Source organism: Amphibalanus amphitrite, unplaced genomic scaffold (assembly GCF_019059575.1).
Source record: "Amphibalanus amphitrite isolate SeventyFive unplaced genomic scaffold, NRLGWU_Aamphi_draft 001473F_arrow, whole genome shotgun sequence".
NCBI classification, from domain to species: domain Eukaryota; kingdom Metazoa; phylum Arthropoda; class Thecostraca; order Balanomorpha; family Balanidae; genus Amphibalanus; species Amphibalanus amphitrite.
In genome coordinates, this window is record NW_024882966.1 from 52,616 (window position 1) to 73,526 (window position 20,911).

Here is a 20,911-nt window from a genome sequence, read left to right on the forward strand (position 1 = left end):
AGACACACAATCAAACGGCATCCGCCATGCTGCATCAACCAAAAAACCACCGTCCGTCGGTCAAAACGTCTGCCCATCAGCAAACACGGAGTCAGCCTCGGCACAGGGGGGACGTCAGCGTTGGCGGCGCGTCTCCCGCCCCGGGCGGAGGGCACAGCGGCAGCCTGCCACGGCTGTCTACGGGTGACGGGGACGTGGACAGACAGTGACGGGACGGGGACAGTGATGGTGATGGTGATAGTGCTAGTGACGGTGATGATGATGGTGACAGTGACGGTGACTATGACAGCGACGGCAGGGAAGGGGCGCGGCAGGGCACTTCTAGTCCCTGGGTGTGGCCGGCCCACCGTCCCTGCGGCAGCTGCCGACCCGACGTGTGACCAATGCGCTGATTGCAGTCGGCATGTGGAGCCGACCTCCGGCGGCGCTCCAGTCAAGCCGCCGGTCATTCCGGGCCGGGACAGGCCGTAAATCGCCGCCCCCGCCCCCGCCACCGTTCCCGGGCCGCCCGCGGACACGGGGCGCCCCGGGCGGCTCCCGCGGCACAGGCGGCGGCCGGCACCGACCTCGGCCTTGTCATACCCCGGGCCGGAACTGTTGCACCGGCACAGAACACGTCACGCCGTGCCCCGGCACAGCGCCCCGGGGCTCCAGACGGCGGGAGAACGGGTCCAAAACGAGCCGAGCCATACTGGCCAGTCATTCCCGACTCAGCGCCGCCGGCAGCGCGCTGCCACAGGGCCCGGTGGTGGGCGGAGACATAAGAACGTTGTTAGCTGGGCATTAACGAGCTAATTAGCCGCTATCCCCGCACTGTTGGGCTATTACATTTGACTTCCAGCCGCAATGTGCAGAGATCAAACTCATAAGGCAGAGGTCGACCATAAACGGAGCGAGAAATCCCAATAATTGTCGTGCAATTACGACACAAACAGCTCGTATTCCAGTCGGTGCCTGACCTTGCCTTATCGACAATCGACTCCCCGTTCGTGGCGAGGCGTTCGCGTCGTTTCCCCTCCTTCCGTGTTTCGGAGACTGGATTTACCGAGATCGCAGTTGCGGAGCCTCCCCAGCCCGTGCCGGCCGTGCCACTTCCGTCCCACCCCACTGCGCTGACGTCCCCTGGCCGGAGGAAGGGGAGCGATCGGATCCGCCCTTCCCCGTCAGGCCAACACGCCCCACCGACCAGCCCGGTCACGAGCATGTAACGCGTGTTGTCCTAACGTCATGCGCGTGGCACGAGGTCGTTATACAGCCCGGATCTTTGGGGATATGAAGCCTGAGGCGCATCTGATGTCCGCATTGGAAGGGAATCGATGATTTTTGGCCTTTCCCAAACTCATTCTCTAATAAATTGATAAAAAATTGTGTAACGGGATATATGCGTGATAAGGAAAACGCAAAAAAGTAACACATAGCACAAAAATACACATAGGGTACTTTATAGAAATGGACGTGACCTCTCAGCTCTATTGAAAGTTTCGGGTAAAATGTATTCGAATTATTCACAAAATGGCCGGGCGTTCGATGCAAAATTTCTTATCATCTTTCAACGATGAGATGATTGTTTTACCGGTCCTGCTAATCTCAAATCATCTCAAAACGTGACACCACCTGTAGCCGAACGTGTCGATTTATTCTCCTCCGGCTCACCTGCCCTGACCTATGGCACGGTCCGTGACCCTGCTGAGCCGCTCTCCCCGTAATCACGAGTTCACGACACGGAACGGCGCTCAGCCCACCACCGACCGTGTCTGTCCGTGCCGCCGTCACTCGACACTCACCTGCTGTTTGAGAGCCGACTTGAACTGTTTCTCGGCCTCTCGGAACATGCCGAGCCGGTAGTAGCACTTGCCCAGCGCCAGCTTCCACCACCAGTCCTTGTAGCTGACCGCCTGGGTTGCCTGCGAGGCCAGGTCGCACGCCTGTCCGCGCACCAACACGCACATGCACAGAGCGCGTTAGGCCAGAGCTGGACTTTGCGTGCCGCGCAGTAGATTAATCCATCATCTTAATTCTAGACACATATATAATCCACTCCATATAATGACAATGCAAACTGGCACTGACTGACACTGACAGATGAAGGTTTGCGATAATTACTCTGAAGGCTTGGGTCGATTCTTTTTTTTAATTACCGTACGCTTTCTAGCAACGAAAGTGAAATTAAGTTGTTCGTACCACTGATAATACTGATCGCGTGGGAAATCAAAATGCCAAGCCCATTGGCCTATAATAAGTAGGTTGGCATATAATAAGCCAAGCCCAACAACACCCAACATAACTTTGTCAAGTTCGAGAAGTCAAAGACAAAGTTAAACATCCAGCGATAAAATTTGAGTGATCACTGATCAGACAAGGTAATTAACCCCTGAGTCCTGCTCCTTGGAGAGTATGGAATCAAACAAGCGAATTCTTTTCGACGGCTTAGCGCCTCACTTTCGCTGGATATTCATCTGATAAGTTCCCACTCGTAGTTCAGAAGCACGTACTATAAACGATGGGCAGTGGGCACACGCAAGCCGAAACTCCCGTCATCATTTTCGAAACTTCCGTCATCTTTTCGCGCACGAGCTGCACACTCTCAGTTGCGCGCCAGTTCCGTCCATGACGTCAGAGTCATTAAGCGGGTCCGCTGCGCCCGGCTGACCACTCCCACGGCCCACGCCGCCTATGACGGGACGGTTTGTTCGCCCAAGGCCCTCTCCGCCGGCGGCCGGACCCGGCAGACGGAAGCGGACTCGCAGGCGGCGTCAGGGGTGTGGTGTGTCGGGGGCGCTACACCCGCCCCCACACCTGCCCCGACCGACACGGGGGCGGACCGCCCACCGCAGAGCTCCCGATTGTTTATTACAGGTGTTATCGGCGGCCTGTCCAGAAACGGCCCGGTTTGATGGATTGTGGCCGTTTTAGAGCGTGTCGGCGTAATACGCCGGCGGCGGCCACCCACCGGGTGGGATCACTCGAGTGTGACAGATCTGGCGCAGTGCGGCGGCGCGCCGCGCCACAACAGCTCCAGGCCGGCTTCTGGATGGCTGCCATGACCTCTATCACACCATTCATCACGCATAGCTTCAGATTTATCTCGAGATAACTCACAATTTAGGCACATGTTCGCATTCTCAGATAATCACTTTGATAAAAAGCATAAGTGAATGCTAGTGCTCCCCTTGGACTTGCCTATGTCAGCAATACAATGCCGACGTTCCCGAGACACTTACATGCCTGATGTCGTTCTCGTGGTAGAAGATGTACTCGAAGAGCGGCTTGGCTAGCGTCTGCTCTGAGGCGTACTTGGCCAGGTTCAGACGCGCCAGGTTGATGAACGGCCCGTCGGGGGCCGACAACATCGACGCCGTGCCTGCAACGCATAGAACCGTGCTGAGTCGAAGTGGCATAGACTTTCAGTCGAATGAGAATGGGAGAGTTCTCAGCAATGTAGCAAAGGATTGACGGGGAGGCGAGGGAGGCTCGATTTGTTAACCATCAGGTAATTGGCAATCAAGCTGGGATTGCGTACACATTAACGGAGCTCGAAACCAAAGTGCCAATAATGCCACTATATACTCTATGGGATCGTAAAATCTACCGAACTGTGGCTGCAGCTGACACATACTCGTAGACACTGCACATAGCTGACGTCGTGAGGCACGTTCAGCTGATCAAATTGCGGGTTACAAGGCACAAATTAAAAGATCCACCCATGGACGTCATCCTTACAGTCACACTCTGATAACTCAATGCTTCCAATGGTGGTTGCTGACTCAGATAATCTTAAAAATATACGTATGTGCACACCGACACCATAGGATACCGACTCCGCTTTTGTGATGGCAGCACATTATTGAGTGTGGACGAATGGCAGTGATTTTCTTTGGTGGTGACGCTCAGTAAAACAGCATCAATAGCACAGTGACGCACAAATCACAAAAAACATAGCAATCAAGGACGGTAGAGACTAGAGAACCCGCCCAGCAATCGAAAAGCACCAGCGGTTCGGAAAATAACCGTGCCACGCACGAGTTACGCTCACCAAACCGTGGCGGGGCGTGTTGACACCCCACCCTGTCACAGTGTCACGAGATGCTCACTCCTCAGTGCCAATGAAGTGACCCACGGCCTCACGAAGCCCATCTACCCCTGGTTGCTGCCGATCATCCTCCCTGCGAGCTCCGGGTGGCCATAGGGTATTACAGGCGACACTGGGCGTCCGTGACCCTCCACTGCGCCCCAGGAACGCCTTTGGGCTCTGCCCGGAGCCGGCCCGAGCTGAGGTCACCCGGCGTCATTATTTCCACGGGGCGGCGCTCCCACAGCAGGCCGGCGCGGACCTTGGTGCCGATTGATGGCGCGTGTGTCGGCCGATAGCGCCGCCACGGTGACATGGCATGTCTCGGTGGCAGTGCGCGCCGCGTGGACCGCGGAAGTGCAGCCGGCCGGCCGGCCGGAGATGCCGGCGGGCGCGGCCGCCGGCCGGGCCGCCCTCAATCGTGACCGGGGTCACGGCTCGTTGAAAACGGCCGCCCCCTCTCGTCATTAGCGCCGGCGGTACGGCCGAGAGAGACAATGGCAGAGGAATTGGAGCGACTTCACGGAAGAATTGCACTGATTCAAGGCGATGATAATGCGGCCGCTCTCATGGCGCTCAACAATCTGATGCAAAAACGGAACCGACGAAAAGAAAATGTTCTCCACGTCGAGTTTATTACCATGAAGGTCACTATTGTGAGCTAATTGCATTGCCAATGGCTGAGCGACACCAGGTCAGTCGGATAATTTCCATCATCTAACCTTCATGCATAGACTGCATCCCTAACAACGGTCCGACTGCTGATTGGCGTTCAACAATCACTCATCGTCAAGAAGCCCATACCTCCAAGCCCATTCCCATCTTCTGTTAGCATTGCACAGAGATGTTTTGCCTCATTAAAAATCCACAACCTATGTGTAGCCCGGCGACAGCAATAGCGTACTCCGTTTGAAGAAGTCGAACCTCTTATTACTACTCGCTAAAGCTAGCAGAAGTTTAATGTATTCACCGACTGCTCGCGGTCAGACACTTGCTAACGTTTATCCTCGCTTTTACTGCGATAATACCAATGCAGACTTTTGTTGAACAGGTACGCGTCACGATCATCTATTCCTCCGGCAGCGCAGCGTGCTCCACAATGAACAGATGAGCAACTGTAACACAGGCTGCGTAAACGGCGGACAGGACAGCACACACGCGGTCCCAATGCACAGGTGCACACATGAGGTCCCAACTAACCGCATCGATCTCACCAGAGTAGGGATGTCAAACAAATGTAATCAAGTGCATATGCACACAGCATTGCATGTGAATAGCGTACACGAAAGGTTTGATATTGAGAAGATCGATCTCATTATAGGACACTGAGTTCAATCCCAGAAGACGGGCCTCTATTTGATCTAATGACTAGAGTCTACAGTTCTAAAGTCTACACTCACGCTTCCTCGTGCGGATCAAAGAGGCCGTCGTTATCGGCGGTGTGCGTTATCCGAGTCACGTCACAAGTCACGTCACGCTATAATACCACAACTAGGAGTACGGACCGCCTTGGACGGTGTAGAACACCCAGCTAGGCTAGATATTCGACGCTCAACTCACATTTCTGGGTGAGTAGATCGGTGAACACGGCGTTGACTAGCTGGTGTTAGGTTCGTGTGCTAAAATGCAGTCGCTCGGCTCCAAAGCGGGCGGCCATTGTAAAACGGCTCCGACGTGCCAAACCAAACGCTAAACATCACCGTCGAATAGGTACGTAGGACGTAGGTAGGTAAGGTATGCATTCTACATCCTTTGGCTTCAAACGGTCGCTATCCAAGATTCCCAACCGCCCGACAGCCATTACATACTATTCTGGTCCTATTCCGGTTCGTATTATTTTGTCCCGTCTCCTCCCTCATCCTTTCTTTCAGTTCATTCCATCTCAATCCATCCCACCAGCCACCCGTCCCACCCCACCCTCTACCGAGGCGGAAGGGCTGTGCCATCCCACCCCATTCCATCCCTTCCAGCGCCATACCTATGCGCACGGTGCGCCCGGTGCTGGCGGAGATGGGCCGCGCGGTGCGGGCGGTCCGGGCGGTACGCAGGGCCTGCTCCATGGTGCCGGGCCGCGCCGACTGGCTGCCCGGGCGGACCATGCCAGAGATGGGACGGCCCGACTGGCTGGTCGGTCTGCAGAGACATGCCGGGAGAGTGGGGCGACAGTCAATACACTGCTGAACAGGCTAGTCTACACAAGGTCGGCCTAAATCACCCGAACGTGGCTGCCAACTTTGGTCAACATGTCACCAAACCAATTACTACAAATTTTAGCAAGGCTGGTTATGGCTCACCACTCACCAGACCACCAGACCATAAATAAAACGGAACAAAATGGACAGATTGGCTCCGGCACGCGGGAGAAACCTTGACTCTGACGGCCGCTGAGAGCAAAACGCCCACGCCCAGCCGTTCTGGCACGACATAAACAGTGGTTGGCAGGGAAATGAGCGAGCAACAGGGCGGCCAAAACAGCCGCTGACCCGGAGCAAGGCCACGCCCGCTGCAGCTGTGCAGCTGTGCACTAACACTGTGCACGTCAGCACGTGCCGGCTGTTCCCCGCTGAGTCTCACGGAGCGGCTGGGCGCGTGCAACATAACTGTAGGGAGTGTTAACGTATCCAGACACTGATCTGCTCGAGTTCGGGGAAGCCGAAATGCGCTAGGCAGGTGATGATATGAGTCGTTGTGACTGACACTCTCCGCTTCTAGCATTAGTAATGCTCCGACTACGAGATAGTGAGATAGTCAGGAGTAACGCAAGAGTTGGAGGAAATAATGGATACCTACTTCAAATTTGTAAGCCGTGATCTTGTCTCGATGACACCAACACTGAATTGACTGGCACAACTCAAAACACAACGCCACCCTTACCCAACCCAACTCGGCACCGACTCTGATCTCCCCCGGCTGAACTCTGCCTCCGACCCACCGCAGCACTGACCTGAAGGCCTGGCTGGTGCCGCCGCGCTGCGTGCCGGGCGTCTTCAGCGAGGTGCCCGGCCGCGCCACCTGCGCGATGGCGTTGTCGTCCATGACGGTGTCGGCGATGCCGTCCTCGTCAGCCTCGATGTCGTCCATGTAGACCTGCTGCGTCAGCGCGCGCGCCTTCAGAATCCAGGCCGCCTGCCGGGCGGCGCACAGACACGCGTCAGAAGCACCAACTATACGAGAGGGAGACGTGTGACCGGGACGGCATGGGCGAGGTCTGTGTTGGTGTTTTGACACCACGATAATAGCGCATTTATTACACATTAATGTATTAAATTTGCTTCATAATTTGTTTCGCCTTACAAATGTGCAAATTAAGCACCGTAGCTGAACCAGATGAAAGTTGTATCAACCTCCAGATTTTAACCCAAAATGAGATAAGCGAGCGACACTTCAAAGAAAGAACTAATTTTTCTCAGACCCCATAAAAACGCTAGATAAGCGAGGCTACGCTGAACTTTCGTCAGCGATATAAGACTCGTATACTACAGACAAGGTCGGGAATCGTAAGCCTGCGGCACGCTCCCGCTTCCGCTGCAAGCTATGTTGCACACCGTTAACCAAGCGAGCAGGTAATTCAGTGGGCAACATGAAAAGCGGAGTTCTTAACCCGCGCACCGACGGGGGTCTGCGCCAACTTCGCACCGACGGGGGGGGGGGGGCGGATGACCGCCCCCCCCCTGAGATCTCGAGAACGAAGCAAGATAGCGACAAGCGGTAAACGGCATCGGATACGCACGGCCAAGATCTACAATTTTTACTAAGGTCATTTTCAGGTCAGGTCAAAGATGACGTCACAGGGGTCGAAAAAGTCAAAATGGCGGCGCTAGATATGGAGAGAGTTTTTCTCGAATAACTTTCGAATTAATCAAGATAGGAACAAAATAAGGGCATCATCGTGATCCTCTCGTCAATCCGCATCGAATGATATATATGTTGACCTCGAAAGGACAAGGTCAAAGGTTGACCTCAGGTCACGTGACCTCGAGGTCATCATGTATATCATTCGATGCGTCTTGACGAGCTGAACACAATGAGACCATCCACGCGTCTGTATCTTGTTCCTGTACGGAGTTATTGGCCAAAAACCTTTGGTGACCTTTGATGACGTCACATGACCTCACAGCTGCCCAACAGCAAAACAGACCTCAAGGTAGTGAAGGTTGATCGTATATGAAGTCATGTATGGTATATGGGGCCATTCCGACCCGTTTTAGTGGTAAAAACAGGGAGTTGATTTTTCCCCCATTGACTTATAATGAGGAGGTCGCGAAATTGACCTGACCTTAGGTCACCGATATCAAAATTCCGAGATATACAAATTATAGCTACTAATGACCTAATAATATCCAGCGACTTTCAAAGGCCTCCGACATCTACTGTAGCTCTGGCACGGTGACAAAGTTGCAAAAAAGTGACTTGAGATCGGGTCATTCAAAGTGACCTGGTGACCTGACCTTAAAAGGTAGGAGGTTCAAACTTGCACACCATGTGTAAAATTGATGAGGTTATAGTCATACCAAATTTCGCGGCGCGTAGCGCCGCGGTTTTCCCGCTATTCGCGAAAAACCTCAGGGGGGGGGGGGCGGATATCCGCCCCCCCGTCGGTGCGCGGGTTAAACACACGGCTAAACAAGGCACCGACTGATCATTACGCGGAAAGTGGGAAGCTCGTTTACCATAATGAACGCTCCGCAGTGAAGCGTGGGGATAACGCATTATTGAAGAGATAACGGCTATTCTTTTTAGGGTCTGACTATCCAATAAGTAGACCAGACTAGATCAGTAAAGAGGCCCCACCATACTGTGCTATCTGGCCGATGATTGACAGGAGACGGAAGTCCGGGAGACGAGACAGATGGCACTGGCAGTCGAACCTCGGGTCTTCCTGGCCCATGAACTAGCGGCCGCTATAAAAATACCCGACAAAATACACATAATTTTACCGGGGTACGTATGTAATTCGTCAACGCAAGGTACGAAGAAAAAAGACAGTCATCGAAATGCTAAAAAATAATGCTAAAAATAAATCATTTCCAAGAAAAATTATGTAAGCAGACGTAAAATAACTAGTATTGTAAACACTTTTATAAGCCAGATGCTCGTAGCTCAAAAAGTGCAGGCAACACCTCTAGGATGTGAAGCGGGTAGGGCCAGGCACAGTGCATAATACCAGACACCTACATTTACAATACTTTATGTTTGTGTGCCTTGGATTTAAGGTTTGAAAGACTGTCAAGCTGGTGATGTCTGTGCCCATTTTGACAGATCGAGGCTGGCAAGGAGCCTTCATGGACTAGCGCCTTTCTCGCAAAGCTTCAGGCTCTCGCTCGATGCATAGTCACAATTTAATCGTTTTGAGAGAAGCATCTGATAGCGGTAACAACGGCAATACAAGGCGTAGGCACAACTAAAGCACCGCCGTGCTTGTGTAACGAGCCTCTCTCCAGTCCAGAAAACAGCAGCGCCCACGCCAATTAGGCTCACGCACGTAGCCGCCTCATGCGCTCTGCTCAGCACAGCGCGGCGGCCTTGGTGTGCCGTGACCGGTCGGCGAAGGCCCCACCCGACCCGGCCCGGCCAGCTCCTCCACCGTGTCCTGTGCAGTGTGCCGACAAGTACCGACGGCTGCCAATGGCCGGACCCGTGGTATCCGGTTACGCCGCCTCACCGTCTCGGCGGGGCTGTTACCGGAGGTCGGTCGGCGTCAGCCCCCTCCCCGCCCCGCCCCCGCCGCGGCCACAAGTTCAAGTTCAGAGCGGCGCGGCGTGTTGCGCTGGAGCGCGGTGGGAAGGGGGAGGTAGTTACCGTCTCAAGGGTACCGACGGACACAGTATATAACGTGCCACAGAGCCGCCGAAAGGCAGTACAGCTCTGTACAGCTCACAGTCAACATGGCCTACGCTAAGGTAAGAACTCCGACGCGTTAGACACAATTCAAAGACACATTCACCAGTAAATGTTAAAATTATGAAAACATCTGCAACTATCTGTGTAGTACTAACGGACCTAAAAGTAAAGCCATCAAAATGGCAGAAACTAGAAGAGAATAGACCTTGCATAAAACATGTAGCAACATTCCAAAACGAACAAAAAAGCCAGAAGAAATATAAAAAAGATTGCGATTCAGAGCAACTGATAACACAACGCAATAAAGTTGTCGACAAACCATTCATCATGACTGATGATTCGTAAATATGCAAAGGTCAGACCATTTCAAGGAGTAACTTAAATAAATTTCACTCTTCTATGTCACAGGAGTACTCAACTAGTCACAACAAATTACAAAAGAAAAATAAACTAATTAATATTTGAATAATTTTTGGAGTTCGCCTAAACGCTCGCACCCCTCGTGTTTCAGGTGCTGACCGCGTGTGCGCTGGTGGCCGCTGCTAGCGGAGCTCCCAGCACACCCCTGGCCTACGGCCACGGTTACGCCCATGGCTACGCCGCCTCTCCTGCCGCCTACGGCCTCGGCTACGCCGCCGTCGCACCGGCGCCCGTCGACGTGGTGGTCGGACACGCTCCGGTCGCCAAGTCTGTCGAGGTGGTCGACTACGTGAACCCGCACCCCAAGTACGACTTCAGCTACGGCGTCTCGGACGGCTACACGGGCGACCACAAGTCGCAGGTGGAGAGCCGCGACGGTGACGTCGTGCGCGGACAGTACCGGCTCGTCGACCCCGACGGCACCGAGCGCGTCGTCACCTACACCGCCGACGACTACAACGGATTCCAGGCCACCGTCGAGAAGCGCCCTCTCGGCTACACCGCACCCGTGGCTGCCCACGGCTACGCCGCCCCCGTTCCCGCCGTGGCTGCCCACGGCTACGCCGCCGCCGTTCCCACCGTGGCTGCCCACGGCTACGCCGCCGCCGTGCCGGCCGTGGCCGTGCACGCCGCTCCGGTGGCCGTCTCCCACCAGTCGGTCACCAAGTCGGAGGGTTACGATGTGCCCGTCGTCAAGGAGACGGTGCACACGGCGCCCGTCGTGGCCAAGGCGGTGCCGGCCGTCCACGCTGTCCACTCTGTGCACGCCGCGCCGGCCGTGCACTCTGTGCACACCGTGCACGCCGCCCCTGCCGTGCACTCCATCAGCCACGGCTATTAACTAACTCCTGTACTTTCTGTAAAAAATGTACAACTATCCAAAGAACTGTGTTGCCACTGTGAAATGTACAGAGCTGTATGCTCCGTATTTTGATGATCTTCTCTTCTAAATGTTGTGTCGTGTTTAATACATGCCAAGACTGTACCTACTTGATGTTTTAGCTGCTAGCAATCGCGGATGTACAGTAAGCAACTCCCCTTTAATATGCAAAAACCAGCTGCCCAGCCAAACAAACAAATACACAAAAACAGCAAGCAAATAAGGAAATAAAGCACATAACAACCCAGCCAGTAACCCAGCCGTGCTTAAACTGATACAAAACTTCAAGGGAAGCTGCAGACATGATTCTGGAATGGGTGTATACAACACTAATGGAGGGGAATGGTCTGCCTTCAGCCTTCTATTTGCTAAGCCCCGACCCGCGAAGCGGTAAACGATGTTCGAAAGGTATTCAAAAATGATCACATACAAATTACTCGGCCAATTTGGGTCATGTGAGAGCCACTTTATCTGATGCCAAAAGATTGTCAGCATCAAGGGTCACTTTCCCCTCAATAAAAAATGGGCATCATGCAAAATATACCCCTCGTGTCTTAACCCTCGCCGGTATAGGGGGGGGGGGGGGTCGAACGGAACCCCCCATGGTTTTTCGCGAATAACTCGCGTAAAAAGCGGCCGATCGCGACGAAACTTTCAGTACCCTCGCGTTCATCAATTTCACACCTACCCTGAAAATTCCATGACCCTGACCCAAATGACCTTTGACCTGTGACCTACTTTTCGAGACCATGTTTGGCTGGAATCACGATTCGGCGTATGTCGGCTCGCATTAGCCGCGCGTTTGCAGTCTTTTCGTGGTTTCAAGCGTTCAAACATGTGATATGATGTTGCCCCCATGCATTAGGGTGGGTGCCAAGGTCACCTGAAGGTCAGGTCAGGTCATTGACCTTTGATGACCTCGGTTCACTTTTTCGAATTTTACATGTTTCTAGGCCAGTTTTTGGAGCTGAATTCGAATTTAGCAACCATATGAACATTTACGAAGTACTTTTGGTGCCTTCGTAACATGTTACGAAGCTGTCAGAGGCGGTTGCCACCTACTACGAATACCCTTACTGGTTGACCTGACCTGCCCTGACCCGACCTGGCCTAAATACATGAAGACATCATCTGTGATCAAAACTAACATGATATTCGTGATCAGCACCCCGAAAACCCCCATAGCAGCCACACTTTACGACGTTCTAACAGGTCCCGATTTTCCCGCCTTTGGGGTCATTGACCTGACCTGCAAGGTCAACCAATGACCTAGGACCTTAAAATTGGGTATCATCGGCTTCCTCTCGTCACGGGCAACACGCTCGTTTTTTCCGCGAAGCTCTAGCTCGATCAGGGGCGAAACGGCAAGGGGGGGGGGTCCAAGGGACCCCCCTTAGGTATACGTTCGCGGCAGGAAAAACACCAATACGGGCGAGGGTTAAAGCGCGCCTACTACACGTATGTAGACAATGTCAGTCATTGATCAGCCATTATAAATGCATCTCAACGAAGAAAGATGTGGTATCTGCCGTACCTATATTGAAAAACATAGAAAAGGTTGGAAATAAATATAATAAGATAAAACACTTTGTATTTTCACTGTAAATCAAATATCAATCGCCGATAAAAGCTGGAAGCAGCTTCTATTCAACGAATGACCTAACAAAAATTAAAGTCTCTTGGGATTCCCTCGTGGCCCTGCTTCGCAGAATATTGGTATCCATATTCCATCAGCTCTATCTGTATTTGGAGTATCAAAGCCCGGGGTAAAAGCCAAAAATTTCAGAGTGACAAAGCATCATCAACTACTTCAATCGACCGGTGACGGCGAGGAATCATTAACCCATTTACGCCCTTCGTTGCGTTTTCGCAACGCAAGCAAGCGTCGACGTGATCGAAGCTTGAGAAGTGTGTAAAAGAGACTAACCGATGAGACAAGTTTCAGCGTGTGTAGCATGGTTGTGCGCATGATACTACGCAGTTACAAGTCTGTGCGGCCGGTAAGTTACTGCCTAGAGCTCCCAGAGGGAAGTCGAAGGTTTTGTGAGTGATGACGTCACGAAAACCAAGATAAGTAGGCTAAGTGCTTAATAATATCGTAATGAAAATTGTGTAAACATATTCTGCAGAGTCCCTACAATAGCGTAGATATGCATTTTGTTAAGAAATAATGCTACAAAAAGGGTTTGTGACTATTTTCAAATATGACTACGGTCGCGTTGCGGGAACGCAACGAAGGGCACATCGGAAAGACAGCGGTGTTGCGAAAACGCAACGATGGGCACATTGGCAGGGTAGCGGAAGTATGAATATCAACAGTAGACTTCACTCGTGATACGCTGTGGGTTCTCTCTTTCTCTCCCCCATCTTCCTCCCTCTCCTCCTCGTTCCCCAACTCTCTCCCCCTCTCTCTTGCTCTCTCTTTCTTTCTCTCTCTCTCTCTCTCTCTCTCTCTCTCTCTCTCTCTCTCTCTCTCTCTCTCTCTCTCTCTCTCTCTCTCTCTCTCTCTCTCTCTCTCTCTCTCTCTCTCATTTTGTAGCCATGAGGCTTTAGCGGCGAATCATCTTCAATTAAGGGGGGGGAGCACTGCTGACTTTTGGTCTCATTCTTTCCATTTCCATTTCCATGCCACGCCTATCGGGATAATGTTAAAATGGCAAAATCAAGGGGGGCACGGTGCCCCGGTGCCCCCTCCCCCCGCTCCGCCGCCTATGCCATGAGGGACGTATATAGGTATGTTTAGTGCAAGGTGCGTTCGCACGTAAAATGTTGCGACACATTTCATATTTGCTGGCTCAAACAGCCACAAACACTCCTTTCTTTTTCTCTCGCAGATTTTCGACCTCGGGCTGTTCGTTCACTAAGCAATGTGTTCCCATGCATCTGAAAATCGCATGGTAGGAAAAGGACCCATGCATCAAACGGTCGGCGATGCTAACGGAGCTGAGAGATAATTAGGTCCTTTGGAAATTGGATCTACTATGTACGTACATTGTGCATAAATAATGAATAACGGGGATGTATTCTGGTATCAGGCGACAGATAGGCATCGCCATTCTCTGGATAGAATCTGCTGACTACCAGCATTTACGTTAGAAAAGATAACTGAGGGTCGGTAAATAGTGGGATAGTGGGTAATGGTAGTGGGTAATGAGGGCAGACCCATGGGAAAATAATAATTTTTAGGATTCATAACTCGCATAGATTCATAAGCTGCTTGATGTGGAGTATACGCCTGTTTTCTTACTTTGATAGGCTTTTTATCTAATCAGACCATTTTTAGAGCTAGCAGGATTATTGGAATTAGGGGAGACATTTGTCTGACCGGACACGGTCAATCGTAGACTGGAGACTGAGCCCAGCCAGTGGGCAGCCGCCACCCATGACCCACCCCCTTCCCCCCTCCCAAGCACTCACTGCACCCGGCTACAGGCGCGCTCCTATGTGAGCTGCCCGATTGCGATATACGTTGCCGGTCCAGCCCGGAACAGGGGGATGAGGCGTGGAGGAGGATTCAACTATCCTGAAGATGGAAAGGACGGATTGACGTCGAATCACCATTCTGTCCTGGCATTGTCTCGAGAAAGAGGTTACACGTGAAGGTCGCTGAGAGTGGGGCCATGAAAATTTTGGATTAGGTGTAAACATGATAAACTGGGAGTCGATTTGTTGTGATGCGCTACGCCTTACGCGGGTAATTTGTTAGAGCCGGATCGGTCCTTTTTTCTTTTTGCTGAGAGTGGGTACGACTAACCTGCAATGGAATTTAACTTTACTCCTAGGAGGGTGGTTAAAAATGATTGCGGATATACGCGCATACGAGAGGCACTGGTTTACTCCCAATCCTCCGTTTAATTGTATTCAGTGTGCACTGTGCAGGGTCTGATAGGTGGAGGTAATGGATCTGTCTAGCTTCCAAAAAGAAAGCATCACCCTGGATACGTGTCGACCACAACTTTAAATGAACAGCAATGGACAACGTAAATGGTTGATAATGACCGTGTTGCCGTCTCCCCGTTCGCGAATCATGAAGTTATGCTTCCTCACTGAGGCTCTTAGGCGGGTTATAGAGCATGACGGATGTGGGTTCCGCATTTTCAAGCAATAGTTGTCAACAGTTGATTGATGTTTTGTCAAAACATATTAGCATATACGGCAGTTCAGTGTACTTTATGTCCGTCTGATGTGCCCGTCGTTGCGTTTTCGCAACGCTGATGGCGCCCGGTGTGCCCTTCGTTGCGATTTCGCAACGCATGTTTTTTACGTTTTTCTCGAGAAACTTTTGCTGCAGGCAAAAATTATTTTCGATTCCATACAAGGCCCTGGTAGGAGCATAACATATTTTGATTTCGTCGATTTTCATGATGGTCAATATTCCTGGGCATAAATGGGTTAACTGACAGTTTCAGAAAAATGCATAACCGATCCCCTGCATACTGAACTTTTTTAAAGCAATAAAACGCAAGGTCACCGTGATCAACTTTTACACTTTCGTCACGGAATGCACGCCATCCAAAGAATAGCGCATGTTCTCAGTCCTCCCTGATTTCATATGACAGCAATATCATCCCGTTTATTGTAAAACTCTTAACCCGTATTTTTATTCCAATGTTTTCTACACACGTGACACCTGCACCTACCTTTTGTCAGAAAACGTAGGTAAAAGACCAAGCAGAGGCAAAGTCGATCTAAATGACCTAACGTACCTACTCGCATGACGTGTTGGTTTAGAGGTCTGCAGATAAAGAGCAAGCAAGCATCAGGCCACGTCACATCGTTTCGCGCAATATCCAGAGATCTATGTAGGTCTTCTGATTGGGCCACCATCTGATGAGCAAATTTGAGATCCATGGAGTTTGTTGACCTCCCTAGGTCAAACGGCTTAACTGTCACCGAATGGTTTCGGCCACGTTTTCTCTATCTCAAGAGCTCTCTCGCATGCCAGTTTTAATTGGAACCGATCTGCCCCGAACATGGGCTGAATCGGGGTAGAATATGGGGCGTCATTATAGACATTCAAACATTGAGCATGCAAGAGTGCATCATCCCCCCAGAAGATGGCCCCTAACCAACGATTACTTTACAATGTTTCGGTCAAGATATTCCAGTTTTTTTTTTAGAACAGTTCGGCACGTGGTTCGTGCCATATGCATCACATCACCCTGCAAGAGCAGTCGAATTTGAGGTAGAACCAATGGAGTGACCCAGCAAGGAACACTGCTAGCTAATCGATCATACAGTCGTTGTCCGGCAAGAAACGAGCTTCCAAAAACGTGGGCCTTTCATACTCAGAATATCCCCCTTTATCTACGAAACACCTCTTTACCGCTAGAGCGAAGACAGAGCAAATGCAGAATATTTCTTAATCGCCCGGTTTAATATAAGCAGTATTCGTATTTGAACTGCGCCTAGAGGCCCACATACAAATCGGGAAAATATTGAGCACTTTTAACGTATGGGCACTCATAATTAGCAAACTGCAAAGTAAATATTATTTTTTACGTGGTTCCATGCAGCGAAATTACCTAAGGTACAAATACATAGTCCCCAGATAATGTTCAAGTTATTCCCACGTCACCGCGCCCCGGGTCCGGCACTGGAGCCAAGGTCGAGCTGAACGGATACCGTATATAACGAGCCACCGGACGGACAGAAGGCAGTACAGCTCTGTACAGCTCACAGTCAACATGGCCTACGTCAAGGTAAGAACTCCAAGGCGCTAGATAGAAATTCAAAGACACATTCGTCACTAAACATTACAACATGAAAACATCAACAACTATCTGTGCAGCACTAACGAAACTTAAAGCAGTCTTCAAAATGCCAAAAACTATAGGGAAACAGCCCTAGCATAAAGCATGCAGCGAAATTCGAAGATCAAAAGCCAGAAAAAATATTCACGATTCAGGGCAATTCGCGATTCAGGGCAACACTACGGAATATTTGTCAACAAACTTTTCACTATTACTGTTGTTTCGAAAATATGTAAAAGACAGACGATTTGGAGTCATAACTTTGAAAAATTTAACTCTACTTTGTCACAGATGTGATTAACTGGTGACAACAAAGGAAAGATAAAGTATTTAATTTTTGATTCATTTCGGAGTTCGCTAAACGCTCGCACCCCTCGTGTTTCAGGTGCTGACCGCGTGTGCGCTGGTGGCCGCTGCTAGCGGAGCTCCCAGCGCACCCCTGGCCTACGGCCACGGTTACGCCCATGGCTACGCCGCCTCTCCTGCCGCCTACGGCCTCGGCTACGCCGCCGTCGCACCGGCGCCCGTCGACGTGGTGGTCGGCCACGCTCCGGTCGCCAAGTCTGTCGAGGTGGTCGACTACGTGAACCCGCACCCCAAGTACGACTTCAGCTACGGCGTCTCGGACGGCTACACGGGCGACCACAAGTGGCAGGTGGAGAGCCGCGACGGTGACGTCGTGCGCGGACAGTACCGGCTCGTCGACCCCGACGGCACCGAGCGCGTCGTCACCTACACCGCCGACGACTACAACGGATTCCAGGCCACCGTCGAGAAGCGCCCTCTCGGCTACACCGCACCCGTGGCTGCCCACGGCTACGCCGCCCCCGTGCCGGCCGTGGCTGCCCACGGCTACGCCGCCGCCGTTCCCACCGTGGCTGCCCACGGCTACGCCGCCGCCGTTCCCACCGTGGCTGCCCACGGCTACGCCGCCGCTGTTCCGGCCGTGGCTGCCCACGGCTACGCCGCCGCTGTTCCGGCTGTGGCTGCTCACGGCTACGCCGCCGCCGTTCCGGCCGTGGCCGTGCACGCCGCTCCGGTGGCCGTCTCCCACCAGTCGGTCACCAAGTCGAAGGGTTACGATGTGCCCGTCGTCAAGGAGACGGTGCACACGGCTCCCGTCGTGGCCAAGGCGGTGCCGGCCGTTCACGCTGTCCACTCTGTGCACGCCGCGCCGGCCGTGCACTCTGTGCACACCGTGCACGCCGCCCCTGCCGTGCACTCCATCAGCCACGGCTATTAACTAACTCCTGTACTTTCTGTAAAAACTGTACAACTATCCAAAGAACTGTGTTGCCACTGTGAAATGTACAGAGCTGTATGCTCCGTAATTTGATGATCTTCCCTTCTGAATGTTGTGTCGTGTTTAATACATGCCAAGACTGTACCTACTTGATGTTTTAGCTGCTAGCCATCGCGGATGTACAGTAAACAACTCCCATTTAATATGCAAAAACCAGCTACCCAGCCAAACAAACAAATACTCAAAAACAGCTAGCAAATAAGCAAATAGAGCAACTATTAACCCGCGCACCGACGGGGGTCTGCGCCAACTTAGTACCGACGGGGGGGGGGGGGGCGGATGACCGCCCCCCCCTGAGATCTCGAGAACGAAGCAAGATAGCGACAAGCGATAAACGGCATCGGATACGCACGGACAAGGTCTACAATTTTTACTAAGGTCATTTTCAGGTCAGGTCAAAGATGACGTCACAGGGGTCGAAAAAGTCAAAATGGCGGCGCTAGATATGGAGAGGGTTTTTCTCGAATGACTTTCGAAGTAGTCAAGATAGGAACAAACTAAGGGCATCATCGTGATCCTCTCGTCAATCCGCATCGAATGATATATATGTTGACCTCGAAAGGTCAAGGTCAAAGGTTGACCTCAGGTCACGTGACCTCGAGGTCATCATGTATATCATTCGATGCGTCTTGACGAGCTGAACACAATGAGACCATCCGCGCGGCTGTATCTTGTTCCTGTAAGGAGTTATTGGCAAAAAACGTTTGGTGACCTTTGATGACGTCACATGACCTTACAGCTGCCCAACAGCAAAACAGACCTCAAGGTAGTGAAGGTTGATCGTATGTGAAGTCATGTATGGTATATGGGGCCATTCCGACCCGTTTTAGTGGTAAAAACAGGGAGTTGATTTTTCCCCCATTGACTTATAATGGGGAGGTCGCGAAATTGACCTGACCTTAGGTCACCGACATCAAAATTCCGAGATAAACAAATTGTAGCTACTAATGACCTAATAACATCCTGCGACTTTCAAGGGCCTCCGACATCTACTGTAGCTTTGGCACGGTGACAAAGTTGCAAAAAAGTGACTTGAGGTTGGGTCATTCAAAGTGACCTGGTGACCTGACCTTAAAAGTTAGGAGGTTCAAACTTGCACACCATGTGTAAAATTGATGAGAGAATAGTCATACCAAATTTCGCGGCGCTACGCGCCGCGGTTTTCCCGCTATCCGCGAAAAACCTCAGGGGGGGGGGGGGCGGATATCCGCCCCCCCCCGTCGGTGCGCGGGTTAAAAGCCAGTCAGTAAACCAGCGGTGCTTAAACTGATACAAAACTTCAAGGGAAGCTGCAGACATGATTCTGGAATGGGTGTATACAACACTTAGGGAGGGGAATGGTCTGCCTTCAGCCCTCTGTTTGCTAAGCCCCGACCCGCGAAGCGGTAAACGATATTCGAAAGGTCTTCAAAAGTGATCACATACAAATTACTCGGCCAATTTGGGTCATGTAAGAGCCACTTTATCTGATGCCAAAAGATTGTCAGCATCAAGGGTCACTTTTCCTCAATAAAAAATGGGCATTGGGCATCATGCAAAATATACCCCTCGTGTCTTAAAGCGCGCCTACTATGTAGATAATGCCAGCCATTGATCAGCCATTATAAATGCATCTTAACGAAGAAAGATGAGATATCTACCGTACACTGAAAACATAGAAAAGGTTGGAGATAAATATAATAAGATAAAAAAGCTTTGTATTTTCATTGTAAATCAAATATCAAGCGCCGATAAAAGCTGGAAGCAGCTTCTATTCAACGAATGACCTAAACAATTTTTAAAGTCTCTTGGGGATTCCCTCGTGGCCCTGCTTCGCAGAATATCCATCAGCTCTATCTGTATTTGGAGTATCAAAGCTCGGGGTAAAAGCCAAAAATTTCAGAGTGACAAAGCATCATCAACTACTTCAATCGACCAGTGACGGCGAGGAATCATTGCCTGATAGTTTCAGAAAAATGCATAACCGATCCCCTGCATTCTTAACTTTTTTAAAGTGATAGGTAAGGCGCAAGGTCAACGTGATCAACTTTTGCACTTTCGTTACGGAATGCACGTCATCCTGAGAATAGCGCATGTCCTCTGTACTCGCTGATTTCATCTGACAGCCATATCATCCCGTTTATTGTAAAACTCTTAACCCTTATTTTTATTCCGATGTTTTCTACACACGTGACACACCTGTACCTACCTTTTGTCAGAAAACGTAGGCAAAAAAAAAAAAAAAAAAAAAACAAGCAGAGGCAAAGTCAATCTAAATGACCTAAGGTACTCGAGTGTTGGTTTAGAGGTCTGCAGATAAAGAGCAAGCAAGCATCAGGCCACGTCACATCGTTTCGCGCAATATCCAGACTCCAGAGATCTATCTAGGTCTACTGATTGGGCCACCATCTGATCAGCAAATTTGAGATCCATGGAGTTTGTTGACCTCCCTAGGTCAAACGGCTTAACTGTCACCGAATGGTTTCGGCCACGTTTTCTCTATCTCAAGAGCTCTCTCGCGTGCCAGTTTTAATTGGAACCGATCTGCCCCGAACATGGGCTGAATCGGGGTAGAATATGGGGCGTCATTATAGACATTCAAACATTGAGCATGCAAGAGTGCATCATCCCCCCAGAAGATGGCCCCTAACCAACGATTACTTTAC

The 20,911-nt window shown here is 51.3% G+C and overlaps 3 protein-coding genes across 4 annotated transcripts in view; 2 read left to right on the top strand and 1 right to left on the bottom strand.

Moving 5' to 3' along the window:
• Window positions 1-20,911, bottom strand: part of LOC122373287 (tetratricopeptide repeat protein 8-like) — an 84,992-nt gene that overhangs the window by 19,337 nt on the left and 44,744 nt on the right. For both annotated transcript variants that reach the window (XM_043351214.1, XM_043351215.1), the window contains exons 3-6: window positions 7,014-7,195; window positions 6,048-6,202; window positions 3,222-3,361; window positions 1,785-1,925 (exon numbers count right to left, since the gene is read on the bottom strand). In XM_043351214.1, coding sequence (XP_043207149.1) covers window positions 1,785-1,925; window positions 3,222-3,361; window positions 6,048-6,202; window positions 7,014-7,195 — 618 coding nt within the window. The remainder of the gene's footprint in view (window positions 1-1,784; window positions 1,926-3,221; window positions 3,362-6,047; window positions 6,203-7,013; window positions 7,196-20,911) is intronic.
• Window positions 9,586-11,319, top strand: LOC122373294 (cuticle protein 19-like). Its single transcript, XM_043351222.1, has 2 exons — window positions 9,586-9,969; window positions 10,422-11,319. Exons 1-2 carry the CDS (start codon window positions 9,955-9,957, stop codon window positions 11,169-11,171), a joined length of 765 nt encoding a protein of 254 aa, XP_043207157.1. The 5' UTR covers window positions 9,586-9,954; the 3' UTR covers window positions 11,172-11,319.
• On the top strand, window positions 16,365-18,350 carry LOC122373289 (larval cuticle protein A1A-like). Its single transcript, XM_043351218.1, has 2 exons — window positions 16,365-16,912; window positions 17,349-18,350. The coding sequence occupies exons 1-2, from the start codon at window positions 16,898-16,900 to the stop codon at window positions 18,204-18,206; spliced, it is 873 nt and encodes a 290-aa protein (XP_043207153.1). The 5' UTR covers window positions 16,365-16,897; the 3' UTR covers window positions 18,207-18,350.